At 39.5% G+C, this 20,937-nt stretch overlaps 1 protein-coding gene across 1 annotated transcript in view; it reads left to right on the top strand.

The window, feature by feature from the left end:
* The window catches only part of TNRC6A (trinucleotide repeat containing adaptor 6A), a 125,890-nt gene that overhangs the window by 83,784 nt on the left and 21,169 nt on the right, over positions 1–20,937 (top strand). The window contains 7 exon segments of the mRNA XM_006148291.3: positions 9,033–11,618; positions 13,491–13,667; positions 14,706–14,881; positions 16,021–16,053; positions 17,609–17,689; positions 17,827–17,878; positions 20,606–20,748. Coding sequence (XP_006148353.1) covers positions 9,033–11,618; positions 13,491–13,667; positions 14,706–14,881; positions 16,021–16,053; positions 17,609–17,689; positions 17,827–17,878; positions 20,606–20,748 — 3,248 coding nt within the window.

The following is a 20,937-nucleotide window of genomic DNA, read 5'->3' as shown; positions in this document are numbered from 1 at the left end:
TTTAGGAAAGAAACACAGCTGTTTTCAAAATGGAAGCAGCAGGAATATAAGAATCTTATTTTTCAAAAATGGGTTTGGGTCAAAAAAAAGTTGTTAGACGTGAGAAGACAGCCCAAGGTGTAAACATAGGAAGATGTCTTCCAGGAAAGCTGAGAAGTAAATATATCCTGTCCATTTCTATTATAAAAAAACCTTCCAAAGGTGAACTGCATTAATGTAGAGGGTAAGATCGAAGTCGGGAAGGTGCAACAGTTCTACTCTAAGGTGTAGAATTAAGCCCAAAAATAGAGAATGCAGATGATGAAGCCAGAGCATTTTGGAAAAGAACCAGATTTGTTCTTTTGTCTTTTAAAAAATGTTGTGAGTCCTCACTTGTCAGCATATTTCACATACTTACATTAAAATATCTTTGCTACTGGGAGTGGCCACAAAATAGACAATTAGGGAATCAGCGGATCTTCATAGAGGACTTAGGTTTGTCCCAGCTCCTAAAGAGTTATTAACAGTAACAGTGATGATATTGTGACTCACACAGTGTATTAACTCATTTATTCTCATTTTACAGATCATGTAGTAACATCGTCATTTTACCAATTAGAAAGTGCCTAGTGGTCAGTGAAAAATAGTGCACTGGACAGTAATAAGCAGCATGAGCAATATGACCCAAAACTTGAAAATTCTCTTGTAAATTGTATGTAGTTTAGAATTGTGGAACATAATATTTATTTTTTATCTTTGTGTTTAGCTTTTTTGTGTGGAGATAGTTATTAAAGTAGATTTGGTCTATAAAGTGTGCGATCATAGAAATTCACTTAGTTTTCATGTTAAAAAGGAGAAGAGCTGGATATACCTCCTTTGTTTTAATATAGTACATTTCTCATTTATTCAGTACAATCAAATAGGGATAGGAACTAGATGACATTAGTTATTTTATAAGTCGGAAACCGCAAACTTTTGATAAGTACTTTCAGGGGCTAGCAGGTAAGTGAAGTGATAAAAAAGAGTATTGCAAACTGTGGTAAACGGGTTTTATACCCTTCTTAAAAACTTTTACATTCTCTTTTTATGTTTGTTTATTTTATTCATGACAGAAAACATACACTGAGGAGAGAGTGAAGTGCCCTTGACAGGGTCTTGTCACAGCACAGTCCCCTTTCCCTAACCTCCAACTTGCCAGAGTATTGGGCATTTACACACACACCCGGTGTGTTTTCAGACTGATCTGGGGATCTGAACGTGTGGTTGACTATGTGGTTTCCAGCACTGCCGCTCAGTTTCCTACCAGTGACACCACTAGGTCGAGCCTACATTCTTGTTTTAATACCTTGTGCAGACACCTATGCAGGCCCAGCCCTGGGCTGCTAGCTTATTGATATACCAAAAACACTTTTGAAAGTTTTTTACTGATACTAAAGACCTCTATTGTGCAGTTAACTTCTTAGATAGAGCCCTAAGAGATCAGGCCCTGCTTCTGCCCAAGAAATCCCCTCTCTTCTTAATTCATGGTAGAATGCATGTACACACAAGAAAAGAATCACCATTCACAAGGCGTGGTCTTGCCACAGTCCCCTTCCTTTGGTCCGCCAGCCTGCCAAGATCACAGGCATGTGCATGTGTCTCACATATTTTCAGTCTGACTAGCCAAGGGCTTGAACTGTGTTGGCACGTGGCTTCCAACTCCACAGTCTAGTATGCTACTGACTACATCACAGAGGCTGGGCAGGGAGGTCCACAGGCTTATGATAAAGCATTTGTGGGGACTGTGAGGTCAGCAGGGCTGGCACCAATGTTATTTTTGCGGGCCAAAGTGTAGTTATCCTTTTCTTTCTTCTTTTTTTATTTTATTTAACTTTATTTAATTTATTTTAACATGACCAGAGAGGGAGGGAGGGAGGGAGGGAGGGAGAGAGAGAGACAGAGAGAGAGAGAGAGAGAGAGAAGAAAAGTGAGAAAGCCACCAGGTCTGGGAATCAAACTGTGGTTGGGCATGTGGGCGTCCAAAACCCTTAACCACCACACCACCTGCCAGCCCCAGTTATCCTACTTTTTATCATCCAACTGACATGATCCATACAGAAAAGTTAAAGACTAGATTAGTGAACACTTGTATACCCTCCACCCAGATCCAAAAGCTGTTAAATGTGCCCCCACACATTGTTAACCTTGATTTTACACATACCTCTGTGTGTTTCTCTTTCATACATACATATGCACACACATGTTCATTGTTGTTGAAACATTAGTAAATTTCAAATATAATTAAACACATTAAAAACCCTTTAATACTTACACAAGTAATTATCCTAAAAATAAGGGTAGTCTCATATAGCCACAACCCATTATCACTCTCAAGTAAAGAGCATTAACATTTTTACAGTATCTTCTAATAGTTGGTGTTCACATTTCTGCTGGTTTTCCCCAAGAATGTATTTTTTTTGCTCACAATTCGATACCATTTATATGAAATGTAAAGCACGTAAAACAGTAGTATATAATTCTTAGGGATGAATTCAAATACAGAAAATGTAAAGAGGGGCCAGCTCTGTGGTGGCCAACCATGGTTCGAATCCTCAGCAGATTGAAAAGCGTGCTGGGTTCATGTGTGTACTTGCCCCAAATCCTGAAGGGATGGAGAAATAGAGGAAAAGGATTACTGAGTGACTGTGCCCCTTTAGACAGTGTTTTCTCTTTCTTTCTTCCTCCTCTCCCTGCCTTCCCCCCACACCTATGCCTGTGGCATGTGCACATACTCTCTAGTAATTAGAGAAGGAAGGGGATGTAACTAGGAGTAGATAGGAAGTATTGGGGTTGTTTTGTTTTTTTGCGTTATGTATTTCCTAAGATGATGGTACCTAGGTACTTTTTATATTATTCTTTATAACCTCTCCTCTCCTATGTTTGAAATATTTTGTTTCCTTTTAAAAGAAAACCTAGGACATTTGTTGTATAATGGCGAATGACTAATAATTGAGAATATTTTAACCAAAAATGTTAACATTGAAATTTCTGGATTTGTTTACAGATTATGCTACTGTTCATTCACCTTTGTCCTCGCATTGGTCTTTTCAGTGCGATGTACATCCTTGCTATCTTAGCACTTCTCCTTCTTGCTCTCAGTTTGCATCCACCTCTTGGTCTGTCAAAATACTCAAGTCTCTACTGTCCTTGAAAAAAATTCCCATACTCTTGAGGCTGTTTACAGAACTTTTTCTTCTCTTTCAGAGTTCTTGACAGAATAGTCTTTACTTCCAATCTCATACATTACTTCAGTCCTCTGTTATCTGGTTCCTGAGCACTTGACAGAAATAGCTCACACTGAAGTCATTGATTTTCTGAATGTCAAATCTAGACTTTTTTTTTAACAACTCATTTTGAATTGTAAGAATACTTTTCCATATTTGTCTTAATAGATAGCGACGTTTTTCGCTCTCGATTACTTTTTCTTTCTCAAACCTCCTTGATTATTTTTAGCCTCTGTGTCACTGAGGTTTCTTGGTTTTCTTCATACCTCTCTGCTCTTCTTTTACATTTTGCACAGGTATTCTTTGACCAGTTTTCAGATTTTATTTCCTCCCATGGCTTTTTTCAAATCTTCCCAAATTTTAGATTCTTGTCTTAGGTGTTATCTTCAGTTGACATTATGCCCTTCAAACTCAGTGTATCCACATTTAAGCATACTAGCTTACCCCATGAAACTTCCTTCTGGATTCTTTTTCAATAGTTTGATCCCCTCATTTGTCCTGTCACCCATCTAGAAATCTTGATATTGTGCCTGATTCTTCCCTTCTCTCCATGTCTCAGAGGCCATGGTTTGCCGTGCTCTGCTCATTTTAACTCCATGATATCTCTTGGTATTTCTGTCTTCCCTTACCATTGCCACCAGTGAGGTGCACACCATCTGGTCTAGAGCAGCATTCTCAAGAATGCCTTTTAGAGTTATCTCCCACCACCTGCACCCTGACTCAAACCAGTAGAAGCCAGTCATGATCCATGCTTTGCATTTTGTTGTGATACTGCTGTTGTTGTCTTTGATCTAAAACTAGAGGTTGGTTTGAGACCCATTGTAGCCCTATTTTGTTGCATGTCTGCCACGCCCAGTCATTTACATGTTGTCTGTAGGTGCTTTAACTGTACCACAGACCATCTGACCTGCAAAGCCTAAACATTAACTGTACCTTTACAGGAAAAGTTTGTGGACTGTGGATGAAAGGCTAAAATAACCAAAAGAGACATTTTGAACTTCCTTATTTAAGAGCTTTTTAAAGTTGACTGTCTGGGGTTCTCTATTTTCTATAGTACCATCTCATATACCTTGAAACTGCTGTTAAAACTAAATATTATTTACTTACGAAGCTTTTCCTCTTCTGGTAATATTGAGTGTCCCCTAAGGCAAAAAGTGAATATTTAACTGTACTTTGTTATGTGCTGTTTTTTCCATAAGAAGAAATACATGAACTTCCATGGTCTAAATTCTTTCTGAATTAATTGTGTTGTTTCTTTATAAATCATTTGAATTATCAGCAGTCTTTGTGCTACCCCCACATAACCTCATTGATCTTTCTCAAAATATGTTCTGTAATGCACTATTATATTTTTAGAGTCGCCTCTGATTCTCCTGTGGTAATTTGGTGAGAGTAGGATTCTGCTGATATTTTGGGTTTCAGATGCTTCAACCTTTCCAAATATTAGTTTGCCCAGAGCTTTGCAGTGTATAGAAAGTCGAATTTTGCATTATATTCAGTAAAACTCAACTGCCCCCTTTCCACTAGCATAGGGATTTAGTCTTGCTGTTTCTAACTATTTCCTGGAATAGCTTAGTGGTAAGGTCTTTAATGATGTTCCCACATGTGTATCCTCCAGGTCATTTAGAGCAGTAGGTTTTAGCTTCTTTATCTGTGAGGGCAATACATTATTTGACTTCTTCCAACTTGGAGATAGTCTCTGACTCTGTGAAACATTTTTGTTGTGGTTCCTGAGTAGTCATTTTCTTTCTTTCTGTTTCTCTTTCAGGATATGTAGTGTGTGTGGTGCTTTATGTCTAAAATCGGAGTTATAGTCCTCCTGTATTAGCCTTGTCAGTAGCTGGAACCACAGATGCCTGTCACTGCGCTGTATTTTTAGGATGGGTCAGAATTCGAACCCAAATCTCCAGTATAGCCTCAGCCTGTCAAACACCACCAGCTTCCAGTTTGTGTTACTGTGACTGTGAGCCATGATCTTTTCACTGCTCCATTTATCAGAGTGTCTGCCCCAACCCTAATACCTTTTAAACTTGTTTTTAAACCACAGCATTTCTTATAGCCAAAAATACCTTATGACTCACCTTTGATAATCCCAATTTTTAAGATAGTCTTTAATTTATATTTTGTTGACAGTAAATTGCAGATTAAAAAGGGGATTTTAGGTACTAATTACTGATGGCACCTCGCCTTTTATTTTCTGAGATAAATGGAAGATACAGCACAGGGCAGATTTTGGATAGCCACCAGCAGAGCATGGCCAGATTCTGAAACATTTTTCATTTAGGGAATATATCCCAGGGTTTACTTTTCTGCTTTGCTTTGGATGCTTCTTATATTAAGAAATTTTATTTTTTATGAGAATAAACCATCATTTCTTCTACAGTTTATTTCTTTGCTTTTATGTATAATTTGTGTTCACTGATATTTTCATGGTTTTCGTCTTTTAATGCTATAATCATTTGGGATTAATTATGATATATTGTCTCATTTAAAAATATTTTTCATGTATTGAATATTCCTTTTCCTCTCTAATTTAAAATGTAGCCTTTGACAAATTATTTACTCAGGTTACCTTTTCTGTTCAGTTGATGATATATTTACGTACTCTGGCACTGCAATGGTGTTTACTGCATGCAGATTCCCTCTCTCACAAATCTTTTGGAGTTTTTTTTTGGGGGGGGAATTATTCTCCCTTTGTTTTAAATGAATTTTTAAAATCACTGTTTTGTTTGTTTGTTTGTTTTTTAATAATGTTTTTGCTTAGGGCACGTGCATTTGCCGGGAGAGAGAGAGAGACAGTGAGAGGGAAAGTGAGAAATTCTCCCTCACCCCCCGGGAAGAATGGCCACACTGCAATCCCTTCTACCTCCATTCTCCTCCGAGGATCTTATACATACACACACACACCCCTAGAGTAAGTTTCAAGCCATTGGGTCCAATGATCAGTCATGTGGAAGTCCAGCGATATAGCCACTACACCATCTGCTGGTCCCCAAAATCACTTTTAACCATATTACAGACACTTGTTAACAATTTTTTTTTTTTTTTGAGAGGTTTTCGCCACAGGGTGTGTGCACTCGCCAGACAGACAGAGAGAGACAGAGACAGAAAGCGATAAATCACCCCTCAGGGCGAATGATCACACCGCAATCCCTTCTCCTCCATTCTCCTCCCGGGATCTTGGGCACGCATGCACACACGCCCAGCATGAGTTCTAAGCCACCAGGTCCGGGACATGAACTGCAGTCGACCACGTGGGAGTCCAGCGACATAGCCATTACGCTAACTGCTGATTCCCTTAACAATTTTTTTTATAATTGAATTAAACTTAGAGTAGTGTTAATATCTTTCTATCCAGTAAAGATATAGGCCTGCAATAAAATTTAGTCATATAGGACATTAGTATTTTTGTTAGCTTCATTCCAAGTTATTTTATGGCTTTTAATGATTTAAGATCCTTTTTCCATCATATTTTGTCATTGATTATTTCTAGCATATAGAAAACTGCTATTTTTTATATGTCAGTCTTTTTCATCTTTTTTCTACTATGCTGGTTCTGTGTATCTACTGCTTGTCTTTCACTGTTAAAGTCCAGGTCCATTCCTTTAATTTCAACGTGGTCACTTTTGTTTTAGATGCCCAGTCTTACTGCCTTCTCTTACCATCTGAAAATAGCAACACAACATAGAAGTACGCATGTTTGTGCATATACACAGAAGTAAATAATGGGAGGAGAAATACTTTCTGCAATTGTTTATGCAAGAACAGTGATGGTAGCTGACTGGTTTACTTTTGGAGAAAAGTATATAGATTTGGGAGTTACTGATGTTTTGGATTTGGTATGCATAGGATGGAATAAGAGAGAAATCTTAGGTTTTAGGAAACCTACTGAGAGGTAGAAAATTAGTATAATAGCAATTTCCCCCACCCTTGGGAAGGAGGCACTTATGGGGATGTAAATCCAGTGATTAACATTCCGCTTGAGATATCTTAAGTGGAGATTTTTAAGTAAACAAATTACATGATTTCTTATTTTCTTCATGAGGGATATGGTAAAATGAAGACTGTGCTTTGGAGATAAGACGAAAAATGATCATAATCAATCATTAGCACACGTTAATTAGTGATAATGACCATCATTTATTAAACACCTAATCTGGATCAGATGTAATTCAAAGCACTTTTAATTATTAATCATTTAATCCTCACAACAGTTGTGTGAAGTTGTTGGTATTATTGTACATGCCTAACAGATACAGAAATGGAAGCACAGAGAAATTGATGATTTGACCTGTGGTTGCCTAACTACTAAGTGGTAGAGCATCTCTTAACGCTAAACAAGTCTCTGGCTCCAGAAGCTGTGCTTTTAATCACTGTATCAGACTGCCTCTTGTGGGATGCTTATTTGCAGGTACACTGAGCTAGAAGCTTTACATATGACAGTATGATGAACAAAACAGCCAGTTTAAGGAACACTATTTATATCCCCATTTTGCAGGTTTGGTCATATAGCTGCTACTTGAGGGTCTAGACTTGAGTCTCAAGGGTCTCTAGAGACCCAGCCATGTTCTTAGCTGTCTTGCTTTATGAAGGAAGGATTCTGATGATTCATGACTTTACCTGATTTTCTACAATTACCCAGAACCTCAATTTTCTCATCTGCAGGATTAAAGTAATTCTAAAACTTAGGGTTGTTCCAAGGAGTCAGTGATAAAAGTGGATAAAACTCATGCTCCTTATTACTGAATGCTGACATGTTGAAATTGCTTATGGTTCTGGTGTAGGTGTTGATATATTGGTTTATTTTTACCCCGTGAAGCTGACTTTTTAGTCTTCTTTATTTCATGAGAAATCACACTTAAGGGCACTGAAGAGGGCAAAGTTGGTAGCTTAAACAAAGATTCTAAACAGGGAGTGAAAATCAGTCACCTATAGAACTTATATATTTGATGAAATAAACATACACACGCACACACACACACACATTTCTGGTCCTCCATAGTCCTCCTTCCTTTCACTTTTTCTAGCTCATCATCATCTCCTTCATAACCGCTGTGCTCTGAGAGAAAATGATGCAGTGAGTCTGATTTTTCATAGTAGCAAATCACTGTAATCCCATTATTTCTTTTAATAAACATGGCTATGGGCTAAAAATATTCTTACTTGTGTTTAATATTTAATACTGAATATAGATAATGAAATTGAAATACAATGGAAAAGCCTTTGGAATTCTTTAAGCTTATTGGGATACTCAAAATAATTGTGTGGGAAAGCTATCCCAGGAAACAGAGAATGCAGAAAAAAAATTCCTAACATAACCTAATCCATCTCATGAAGTTTTGGTTAATTACTTATCCTTACCCATTTATTTCCCAGCCCCTTCTTTCCCATGCCAAGCCTCCAGGCCTGGATTATTCTGTTATTCTACTGTATCATTACCACCCCGTCCTTCCTGACTCCAGAATGTTTTTTACTTGGCAATAATGTTAGCAGTTCATTTGGCAAATATTTATTGATGGACTGTTATGTTCCAGTCATTGCTCTAGGGACTTAGGGTAACATTGATGAACAAAGCAGCAAAATTCCCTATCTGTGTGGGATTACTGGATATTGAAAGTTGATGGCTGGAAGATAACCAATGCCCTTATAACCATACTGCCAAATATCATATCTTGTTAAAATTGAGAAGCCACATGTTTATAAAATAGTTATCATTTTTCTTAGATCAGTTAGTGTCATTTTGAAAATGACTAGCACTGTATAAATAGTTATACTTCTCCTTTATTCTAGATATAAACCACAATACTTCAGGATCCCATTATGAAAATTCCCAGCGGGGACCTGTGTCTTCTACAAGTGACTCTAGCACAAACTGTAAGAATGCTGTTGTGAACGACTTGTCTGAAAAAGAAGCATGGCCCTCAGTCCCTGGCAGTGATCCAGAGTTGGCTTCAGAATGTATGGATGCTGATTCTGCCTCCAGTTCTGAATCAGAGAGAAATATCACTATCATGGCTTCAGGGAGCACAGGTGGTGAAAAAGATGGCCTTCGGAGTAGCACTGGACTTGGTTCCCAAAACAAGTTTGTGGTCGGTAGCAGCAGCAATAATGTGGGCCATGGAAGTAGTCCTGGGCCGTGGGGTTTTTCCCATGGAGCCATAATAAGCACATGTCAGGTCTCTGTGGATGCTCCTGAAAGCAAATCAGAAAGTAGCAACAATAGAATGAATGCTTGGGGCACTGTAAGTTCTTCATCAAATGGAGGGTTAAATCCAAGCACTTTGAATTCAGCTAGCAACCATGGTGCCTGGCCAGTATTAGAGAACAATGGACTTGCCCTAAAAGGGCCTGTGGGGAGTGGTAGTTCTGGCATCAATATTCAGTGCAGTACCATAGGCCAGATGCCTAACAGTCAGAGTATTAACTCTAAAGTGAGTGGTTCTTCTACCCATGGTACCTGGGGAAGCCTTCAGGAAACTTGTGAATCTGAAGTAAGTGGTACACAGAAGGTTTCATTCAGTGGTCAACCTCAGACTATTACCACTGAAATGACTGGACCAAATAACACTACTAACTTTATGACCTCTAGTTTACCAAACTCTGGTTCAGTACAGAATAATGAACTGCCTAGTAGTAATACAGGGGCCTGGCGTGTGAGCACAATGAATCATCCTCAGATACAGGCTCCATCAGTTATGAATGGCACTTCCCTTTCTCATCTTAGCAATGGAGAGTCGAAAAGCGGAGGCTCTTACGGTACTACATGGGGTGCCTATGGTTCTAATTACTCTGGAGACAAATGTTCGGGCCCTAACGGCCAAGCTAATGGTGACACTGTGAATGCAACTCTAATGCCGCCTGGCATGAATGGCCCCGTGGGCACTAACTTTCAAGTTAACACGAATAAAGGAGGAGGTGTATGGGAGTCTGGGACAGCAAATTCCCAGAGTACATCATGGGGAAGTGGAAATGGTGCGAATTCTGGAGGTAGTCGAAGAGGATGGGGGACCCCTGCACAAAACACTGGCACTAATATACCCAGTGTTGAGTGGAACAAACTGCCTAGCAATCAGCATTCCAATGACAGTGGAAACGGCAATGGTAAGAAGTTTACAAATGGATGGAAATCTACTGAGGAAGAAGATCAGGGTTCTGCCACATCTCAGACAAGTGAGCAAAACAGTGTGTGGGCCAAAACAGGAGGTGCAGTGGAGAGTGATGGTAGTACAGAAAGCACTGGACGCCTTGAGGAAAAAGTAACTGGGGAAAGTCAGAGTAGAGACAGAAGAAAAATTGATCAGCACACATTACTCCAAAGCATTGTTAACAGAACTGACCTAGATCCACGTGTCCTGTCCAACTCTGGTTGGGGACAGACTCCTATTAAGCAGAATACTGCCTGGGATACCGAAACATCACCTAGAGGGGAAAGAAAGACTGACAATGGGACAGAGGCCTGGGGAAGCTCTGCAACACAGACTTTTAACTCAGGGGCATGTACAGATAAGTCTAGCCCTAATAGTAATGATACCTCATCTGTATCAGGGTGGGGCGATCCCAAACCTACTCTGAGGTGGGGAGATTCCAAAGGCTCAAACTGCCAGGGTGGGTGGGAAGATGATTCTGCTGCTACAGGAATGATCAAGAGCAATCAGTGGGGAAATTGCAAAGAAGAGAAGTCCGCATGGAATGATTCGCAAAAGAACAAACAGGGATGGGGTGATGGACAAAAATCAAACCAAGGTTGGTCTGTTTCTGCCAGTGATAACTGGGGAGAAACTTCAAGGAGTAACCATTGGGGTGAGGCTAATAAGAAATCCAGCTCAGGAGGTAGTGACAGTGACAGGTCCGTTTCTGGTTGGAACGAACTTGGTAAAACTAGTTCTTTTACTTGGGGAAATAACATAAATCCAAATAATTCATCAGGATGGGATGAATCTTCTAAACCTAACCCTTCCCAGGGATGGGGAGACCCTCCAAAGTCTAATCAGTCTCTAGGTTGGGGAGATTCGTCAAAGCCAGTCAGTTCTCCAGACTGGAATAAGCAACAGGACATTGTTGGGTCTTGGGGAATCCCACCAGCTGCAGGCAAACCTCCTGGTACAGGCTGGCTGGGGGGACCTATTCCAGCGCCAGCAAAAGAAGAAGAACCCACAGGCTGGGAGGAACCGTCCCCAGAATCAATCCGTCGCAAAATGGAGATTGATGATGGAACTTCAGCTTGGGGAGATCCAAGCAAATATAACTACAAAAATGTGAACATGTGGAATAAAAACGTCCCAAATGGCAGCAGCCGTCCAGACCAGCAAGCACAGGTACATCCGCTGCTACCATCTGCAAGTGCCATCTCTAACAAAGAGGCGAGCAGCGGCTCTGGTGAGTTTCTACTTTATGGAGTCTGATGGCATTTCAAAATGCTTCACAGTATTCTGAAAGTAAGTCTGGTTTCATCTTAACTGTTAAAAGATTTGTTTAACGAAGTATCTGGGTGTGTACACAGTGGCTTTCTTTACTCCAGAAGTTTGAGGAAAATGATAGGAGTGACATTTACTACCAGTGAATGAAACTCTGTCTTTATAAACATCACTTGTGAGGCCTGTGTACTCAGTTCTCTATTAGGATTGCAACAGAAGACAGACTAAGGAAAGTAGGGTAAAGTAGGAATTCTACATACTCCTCTCAGTTGTTCTGAATCAAACATTAGCTTTAGAGAGACAGAACAGAAAGCAAGAAATCACCACCACAACCCGCCCCCCACCACCACCACCATCCACCCAGGGTGGATGACCATGTGCAATCCCTTCTCTTCCATTTTCCTCTTGGGATTTTGGGCATGCATGCACATGTGTCTGGCATGAGTTTAAGCCACCGGGTCAGGGATTCGAACTTCAGTTGTCTACGTGGGAGCCCAGTGATATTACCATTATGCCATCTGCTGGTTCCCAAACCTTAACTTTTTACTTTTGCTATTTGATTAAAATATCCCCAGAAATGAAATCAGTAAGTACAGTACTGTTTAAACACTGTATTTGCCCTCAGAAGAGTGAGGTTTTTTTTTCAAGTAAACATAAAATCCAAATCTGTTAACGTACACTGTGTGTGGTTTTACAAAACACTTGACAGTGTCTTTCTAGCATTTTTTTCTGCTTTCTTAAAATAAACTGATTCCTATCTCTGCAAATCACCTTTTCAACACTTTCATTAGGTGTGATTGGTGTGCATTATCTTTGATAATGGAGGTTTGTTGTATTGACTAGTCTTTTTTTTTTTCATTTTGGAGAGGTTTTTATTATAGGGCGTGTGCGCTCGCCAGAAAAACAGAGACAGAGAGACAGAAAGCAAGAAATCACTCCCCAGGGGGGATGGCCATGCCGCAATCCCTTCTCTCCATTCTCCTCTCGAGATCTCGGGCACGTACGCACACGTGCCCGGCATGAGTTTAAGCCACCAGGTCCAGGACTTGAGCTGCTGTCAACTCCATGGGAATCCAGTGACATAGCCATTACGCTAACTGCTGGTCCCGATTAGTAATCTTAATGGATTTAAAGATAGGAGTGCCTTTTTGAGCTAATGTTTTGGCACCTTTTTTTTTTTTTTTTTTAAGTCTGAGTATAGTATTATTTTAATTTAAGTTCAATTTTTAGAAGAAAACAGGTATGTATCTAAGGGGGTGCCTGTTTGTTTTGGTTCTTTTGAAAAATAATATGGCTTTGAGTTTTGTTGCTTGGGACAACCTCAACCAAATTTCAGGTTTCCTTAATAAGCATTTACACAGCATATATGAAAGGATGCTTAACTGGTACCAGTCTTGTAGTTAATAGTTTTTCTAGTACAGTGATGTGGAAAGGTTACCCTTTTGGATATATATACACACTGTTACCCAGCTTCATCACCTTCTTCAGTTCACTAGGTTTGGTTCAGAGTGACTTGACCTTTGTAGGAATTAAATTTATCCTCCAAGGAAGATAATTTGTCATAATTAAGATTTTCCAAAATAGTCTGCTCTAGGCCTAGAAGGCAATTATAAAAGAAGTTAAAAGAGTATCCATACCATATAGTTAAGTTATATTAATGGAAAATGGTTTTCTGTACATAAAACAGATGCCATCTTTCTTGCCTATCACAGCATCATTATTCAGTACCTAACCATAAGGTTATTCATCCTTGGTTCCCTAAGTATTCTTTATTGCCCATTGTTCTACTGTTCCTCCACTATGCTGATGACTTCTTTTCCCACACTTTCTAAAGGCTGGGGTGAGCCCTGGGGGGAGCCTTCTACTCCAGCCACCACTGTGGATAATGGTACTTCAGCATGGGGTAAACCCATAGACAGTGGTCCCAGCTGGGGGGAGCCCATTGCTGCAGCATCCAACACATCCACGTGGGGCTCCAGCTCTGTTGGTCCACAAGCGTTAAGCAAGTCTGGTAAGTTATTGATCATCTTTGGTAGCTATTTTATAGTAGTAGTGCTTACTCACTGACTATAATTAAATAATTGGATGTTTCTGTAGTATTGATAATGTATCCATATAATATGACATATTGAATGATACTCAATATTTGGCTCTTTGAATTTATTAATGATTTGCTCTTTTATCTTCCTGATAAATTTTTCTTAGAACTTTAATGATCATTTGCGTGTATGTCACCAAATCTAAATTATTCCTCACTAAATTAGATTATATTATCTAGAAACAATCTTCAACTTTAATGCTGTCCAGCCTGAGAGACTGAATAGCATAGCCATGGTGACACGTATCCAGAACGTCAGATGATTCCTACAAAATTACCACAGTCAGATTCAGATAGACTTTGTCACTATCCCATAGGCTGTCGTACAGGATACTCCATAGGCATCCCAGAGGCTATGTGTGAAGATAAGATTCTTTCTGCTTATGATTCTCGGCACTTTGGCCAGTCCTCTTGAAAATGCATAACAAAATTGATTTTTTCCAGATTTCATCCATCATCTTTGTCCTGTGCATCACGATGTAAACTGTTAAGTGGGCATGAAAAATAATGCCACCATTGTCTTTGCTTAGGAACTGTCTGTTTTATACAGGCGTGGGGGTCATTTTATCAGTTTTAAAAAGTAATAAATTTTTAATGGAATTTTTAACTTAATATAAAACATACTTTTCTCTTGTGCAGACCCAGGAAGGGATTTGTGTGTGTGTGGTTTTTTTTATAGGTCCTCTTTTTCTGCCTTTTTTCTTTAATATTTATCTAATTTTATTCATTATTATTATTTTAATTTGATCAGAAAGGGGGGGGGAGAGGGAAAGTAAGAAAGCAAGCAACTGGGTCCAGGACTCAAACTGCAGCTGGCCATGTGGGAGTCCAGCACCTGAACCACTGCACCACCTGTCGGCTTCCGCTCCTTGCTTTTTGACATATGCTTGTCCTGTAGACAGAATTGTTTAATTGAAGTGAGTTTCTCTTTGTATTGCAATTCACAATTAGGGCCAAAATCTATGCAAGATGGCTGGTGTGGTGATGATATGCCATTGCCTGGAAATCGCCCCACTGGCTGGGAAGAAGAAGAGGATGTAGAGATTGGAATGTGGAATAGTAATTCATCTCAAGAGCTTAACTCATCTTTAAATTGGCCACCATATACAAAGAAAATGTCATCGAAGGTAAACATTTCAAGGGCAGAGCCCTTGAAACTTTGGATTCCAAAGGTAGTGTACCCACAGAAAATTAATGATCTGCCTGCCCATTTATGGCAATCAGTACAGTCCAGGCAGTCCCCAACTTAGGTATAGCCAGAAAAACACAAGACCACAGGAACTTCCTTTCTCCCCACTGCTACAGCTTGGGATTTCTCTCCTCCTCCCCCTCCACCAGTGCTGCCTGGGGCAACCTCTCACCACAGGGTGGTGCCTGCAGTGGTGAGGATGAAGAGGAGAGCAAATCTCCATGTCGACTCTCCATCTCCTGCCATTCATCACCCATTCCACCTCCTCACCTGGAGTCCCTGGTCACTATTTCCCTTGTTCAGCCACCATTTTCTGTCCCTACCCCATCACAAAGGTCCTATGACAAAAATCCCTAGGAATGAGTTTAACATGATTTTGCTTATTATATGCAGGTAAATCGTATTCCTAAACTTGACTGTCCATCAGAATCATATGGCATTTGTTAAATGGAGCTTCCTGTACTTCAAGTTTACTAAAATTTTGGAAATTGGACCAAGTTTCTTATTCTAAACAAAGTCCCTAAATGTCTCTGGTACAGAGCCAAGTTTCAGAACCACTGATACAGAATGCTGATTCATTAGAGGTGGTGCTGGGGGCTGGTGACTGATTCTCTTGGGGACCATTTTCAGTGTATGTACCCAGTTCCCCCAGTGATGCTGCTGTATCTTTCCCACCCTATTTTAGAATGATTACCTTTTAAGGGACCTTAAAAGTCAGATATCCAGAGGGTAGGTGAAGTAGCTGACTGCCAACATCCCTTCCTTGGAATCCTGGGATTCTAAGTCTAGGACCTACTATTTTCATTGAACATTTTTTTCATTTGGCTGAATTTGCCTATTGCCTCAGTATATAGCTAATAAAGTGCTCTTACATGTTTTACATAAATCATTTGATCCTCATGACCTTCTAAGATAGGGTATCGTTGAAGAATTTGAGACTGGGAAAGGTGGTGACTTGCCCAGAGTTACATAATTAGTAAGTGACAGAGCGAGGACTTAAGTTTAGGTCTTCCAATTCCAAACCCTGTGTTCTTCCCACTGGACCATGCTGTTTTGTGACTTTGTCTTTCCTTACAGGGTCTGAGTGGCAAAAAAAGGAGAAGGGAAAGGGTGTGTAGCCTTTTTACTCTTTCTCCTTTGTTTCTACTAGTAAAAATCTTTAGAAAGCAACTGCAAACATTAATTTAGCCTCTGCTGTGTGTGCCAGGTACTGTGCTTGGTGCTGGGGATTCAAATACACTGAGATAAGAGCTTTACCTTCAAGGAGCTCAGTCTAGTGTGGGGCTTTAGGAGAGCTTCATGAGAGTGTTGGTTTGAATTTGGAAGGTGTCCGGGGGTGGGATGTGTTAAGGAAAATAGTAGCCCAGCATAATTATGTAGAATTTCTAGAAAGAAATGACAAAAGATCTGGCTCTACAGTTATATTAAGGACAGATTATGAAGTGTTTTCATTATCATGCTAAGATTTTGAACTTTATTCTACATAAAATATGGAGCCACTGAAATTGAGTAGAAGGCAACAACAGTGTTTTTTTTATTTTTTAAAGAAAGCTAACCAGTGGTGGTATGAAATATAGTTGGAGCAAAGGAGAGACTAGAGTTAAGGATATCAGGAAGCTTCTACATTAATTCACATTAAAAAGAAGGGCTCAACTTAGGAAATAAGGTTGGAAGTATAATAAAAGTACTGATTTGAGAGACATTTCAGAATAAAAGGGACAGAAGAACTTGGCAAGTAGATATGGGGGTCGGGATGAAAGAGAATAAAGGAATCAGAGACAACTTCAGAAACTGCAGAGAGGCTTAGGCGCTTGCTTTAGAGGCCTGCATTTAGTGGGAGGAAGTTATGAGCTGGGTTCTGTTCCACAGTCAGAAGGAATAGGTAGTAGCAATGGGAAAGAAAAATTAAGGCCACAGACTGAGAATGGTCTTGTGATCTTCACATACAGGGGAGACCCAGGTCTCGGTGGCTTCCAGCCTCCCTGTCTTGCTCTTCCTACTTTGAGCTACTGTCTCAGAAGTTTCTGTATTGCTCATACCCAGCCTGTCACAGAATGCCAATACTAAGTGGGAGGAATCCCAGTGTTAACTACTGCTAGGGATATTGTGTTCTTGGCAACAAAAATTGAAATTTTATAGTAGTTTTTCATGTGGAAACACATGTTTTCCTCAATACAATACCCATGTCATGATTAAATTGGGGTTATTTTGGTTTCTTTGGACTAACCAGAGAACCTAATCATATTTCGTTTTGTTTAGCTTTAGTTTGATGAGAACTACAAAAATCCAAATCATAATCTTACAGAACACAATCCATTTGTAAATTGAGAACTGTGTGGCTGACAGTTTTCCATTATTCAGAGGCCCTTTTATAAAATCTTTTTTGGGGGGTCACCAAGACCCTTTGCTTCTGCCTTTTCCTTCTGACTGCTTGCCTTCAGGGTTTCTCTGTACATTACAGCTATACCAGAGGACTGGAGCAAAGGAAGTTGAAAATCAAATAAGTTGATTTTTAATTGTTTCCAACTCTGTTAAGAGTTGGTTGGAGAGAAATTATGGCTAAAAATGAGAGTTGGGAATTGTCTTGAAGTTTTATTAATCCATCACTATACCTAGATAAATAGAGATGGCCATGGCATCTTTTCTGCTCTTTTATTTTACAAAGGGAATGATGAAAGGTGGAAACAAACAAGAAGAAGCATGGATAAATCCATTTGTTAAACAGTTTTCAAATATCAGTTTTTCGGTAAGTATACTTTCTTAGCAGCTTCCTCCTCTTTACGGTCCTCTTGAATTTTGCAGATAATAAGATACAGTAAAATTCTTATTTTGTTTTCATTGATAAATTAAGATTTATTAACATGTTCCTTTTTCTTACTTCAGAGAGACTCACCAGAAGAAAATGTACAGAGCAATAAGATGGACCTTTCAGGAGGTAAGAGAAGATTAAGTTGGTTGAATTTATATTCATCATTGATGGACATTTATATCCATGACACAGTCATAGTGAAAGTGCCCTGATCTCTGCCAGGAGAGGCGAGACCTGGACCCCTAATCACAGTACTCCTGCGTGCTCCTGGATTCATGAAACTGCTGTGATTAAATGAGTCAATGTGCCTTTCAGGTGCAAATCACTGAGCAAATCTAAGGTCGTGGTGTTGTTAGTCTGTGATCACCTCAAATAGAGTCTTGTCATGAGTGAGTTAGCCACATTGGGAGTTACAGTCGTCTTGAGCAGAGAACAGTGTGTGTAAAGGCCTGACATATGGCCGGGACATCTAAGTGGGAAGTGGCAAGTGGTTCTGTGTAATGGGACAAGGAAGAGAAAACTGTGGTTGGAAGGAGATGGAGGGGAGGTGATCGTGCTGCTGCTCCTAGATGAAGATGCTAGAGAACCAGGTGGGTGCTAAATCTTGAGGAGCTTAGGGGTCTGAACCTTGCTTAGAAAGTCTGGGATCTATGAGTGTAGGGGAACAGTATTATTTGGGTTTATGTTTTAGAAAAAAATAATCTGGACTCCCGATCGACCATGATTTAAATCCCAGACCCAGAGGCTTAAAACTTAGGATGGGAGCATATGGGTGCATGCCCAAAATCCCAAGAGGAGAATGGAGGAGAAGGGATTGTGGTGTGGCCATCCCCCCAGGGAGTGATTTGTTTTTTTCTGTCTATCACTCCAGCAAGCACATGCGCCCTATAGCAAAAATCTCTCTTTAAAACAACATAAACAAAAACACTGGGCACATGTGGATGTGTGCCCCAAATCCTGATGGAATGGAGAAATGGAGGGAAAGGGATTGTGGCATGACCTTGCCTCATGGGGGAATGCTTTTTCCCTTTCTTTTTCTATCTCTCTCTCTCTCTGGCAAGTGCACATGCCCTCTGGCATTTTTATTTATAATGCACTTAATTTAAAAATGTTTTTTGTTTTTCTTTTATTTACGTTACTATTATTTTAAGTGAATCAAAACATATTTAAAAAATTCTTAATTTTATTATTTTTTAAAACATTTTATTATTTTTTAATTATTTATTTAACTTTATTTATTCATTCATTCATTTTTATTTTGACCAGAGAGACACACACACAGAGAGAGAGAGAGAAGGTGAGAAAGCAAACCACCAGGTCCAGGATTTGAACCGTGGTCAGCCATGTGGGAGCATCCAGCACCTTAACCACCACGCCACCCACTGGTCCCTTAATTTTATTTTCTAATAGAAGAGTCAGTAAGTTAAATCTATACGAATTTATAAAGAGAATAAAGGGATGCTTGGGCCAAAAAGTTTGAGAATTGCTGGCTAATTTTATTTTATTCAGAGTATTTCCTTTTCTGCTTGCCTGGAATAAGGGTAGTATAGATAAGTATTAGGTCTGCTAAGGACAGTCTGTGAGATTCAAGGGTGGAGAAACTAGAGACAGAGATAAGATGACAGACTGTTAGAAGTGACAGTGGGGTATTGAAATGGGTAGTAGATAAACTTAGCAGGCATTTAAAGATGCATCACCAAGTGCACTTGTGAATCACTACTAGACATGAATTTGTGGTTACTACAATGAGAATGACTATTTATACCCCGATAATGAATAAAGTTGAAGGGAAGGAAGTTTAGAGAGTCAGAAGTCTAAAATACTGAGTGTACTGAGTGCCTGTTGGTGTGTCCCAACATTGAAGAAGCACAAGAGGTGGTCTTCCTATGGATGGAGGAGAATGGGGAGACAGATGGCATTGTCCACTCTTAGCAGATTTGTTAAAGTAGAATGATGGGTTAACCATATCTAATAAGAATTTTGCAGGAGAGGAGTTTTCATGAGAGAAGGCCAAATTTATTGCAGAGCAGTCAGGATGAGCATAATGTGCAAAGCAAGGCTTTAGGGATGGAGGGGAATGTCATCTTGTCTGGCCTCCACTTTCTCTGTCTGCTGAGTAAGGGCAATGAAAGTCCAGTTAGAAGCATTAGATTAGTACCCATAAAGCACTTAGAATGACTCCTGGCGGCTAGTAAGCGCTTGCCAAGTGCTGGTCTGTTGTGGTAAGTGCTGATTGATTTTTTTGTTTTGTTTTTTAATTTTCTAGAAAGTGCTTGTGAGAGAGAGAGAACAAGAATCTCCATGGGGCACTATCATGCCACAGTTCTTGTCTTCATTTTCCCTTCCTTTTGGGATTTTGGGTGCGCGTGCGCGCACGCGCACACACATACACACATATACACACATACCTGCCTCGTATGTAATCATGCAGCTGTGTCCAGGGGTATAACCTCACAGTAGGTCAAGTGGGATCCAGTTGCCTCAACCATCAGGCCATAGGTTGGCCCATTGTCATTTTTACTTGTTAATGGAAACTTTTTATTAACATTAAGCAACTAGAGGTAACTAAAGATATTTTATATTACTTATGGAGTCTTTTAAATGCGATTACTAGCCATCTTCTGTTTACTAGTCAGTTTTCACAATAATTTATTCAGTAACAGAAACTGCTGAACATAACCTCATTTGTGAGAAATGCAAAGGTTAGAAAGTACAGTGGATTTTTCACACACTTTTGTCAAAGCAGAAGTGATTTCTGTTTGGAAAACCAGTATTTTGTTTTCTGTTTTAAATTTATCCGAAACTAATCATGTTGTCTTTCTACTTGATAACATAGTCTCTTGCATTTATTAGGAATGTTACAGGACAAACGAATGGAGATAGATAAGCATAGCCTAAATATTGGTGATTACAATCGAACGGTTGGGAAAGGCCCTGGTTCTCGACCTCAGATTTCCAAAGAGTCTTCCATGGAGCGCAATCCTTATTTTGATAAGGTAAGATTTTTTTTTTACCTGTGAGACTAATAAACCAATATACTTAATAGTATAATTTTCTCATTAATATTTTAGACTATTTTATATAGTATAAAATGTTATGTTCCAGTGCCAAACCCTATTACTGGGTTTGTAATTTACTGTCCTTTTATGTCTCAATTTAGTGTAGGGATTGTGTTTATATTTTCT

This window comes from Tupaia chinensis, unplaced genomic scaffold, assembly GCF_000334495.1.
Source record: "Tupaia chinensis unplaced genomic scaffold, TupChi_1.0 Scaffold000231_2, whole genome shotgun sequence".
Lineage (NCBI taxonomy): Eukaryota > Metazoa > Chordata > Mammalia > Scandentia > Tupaiidae > Tupaia > Tupaia belangeri.
This window is presented reverse-complemented; position numbering and strand designations above follow the sequence as displayed.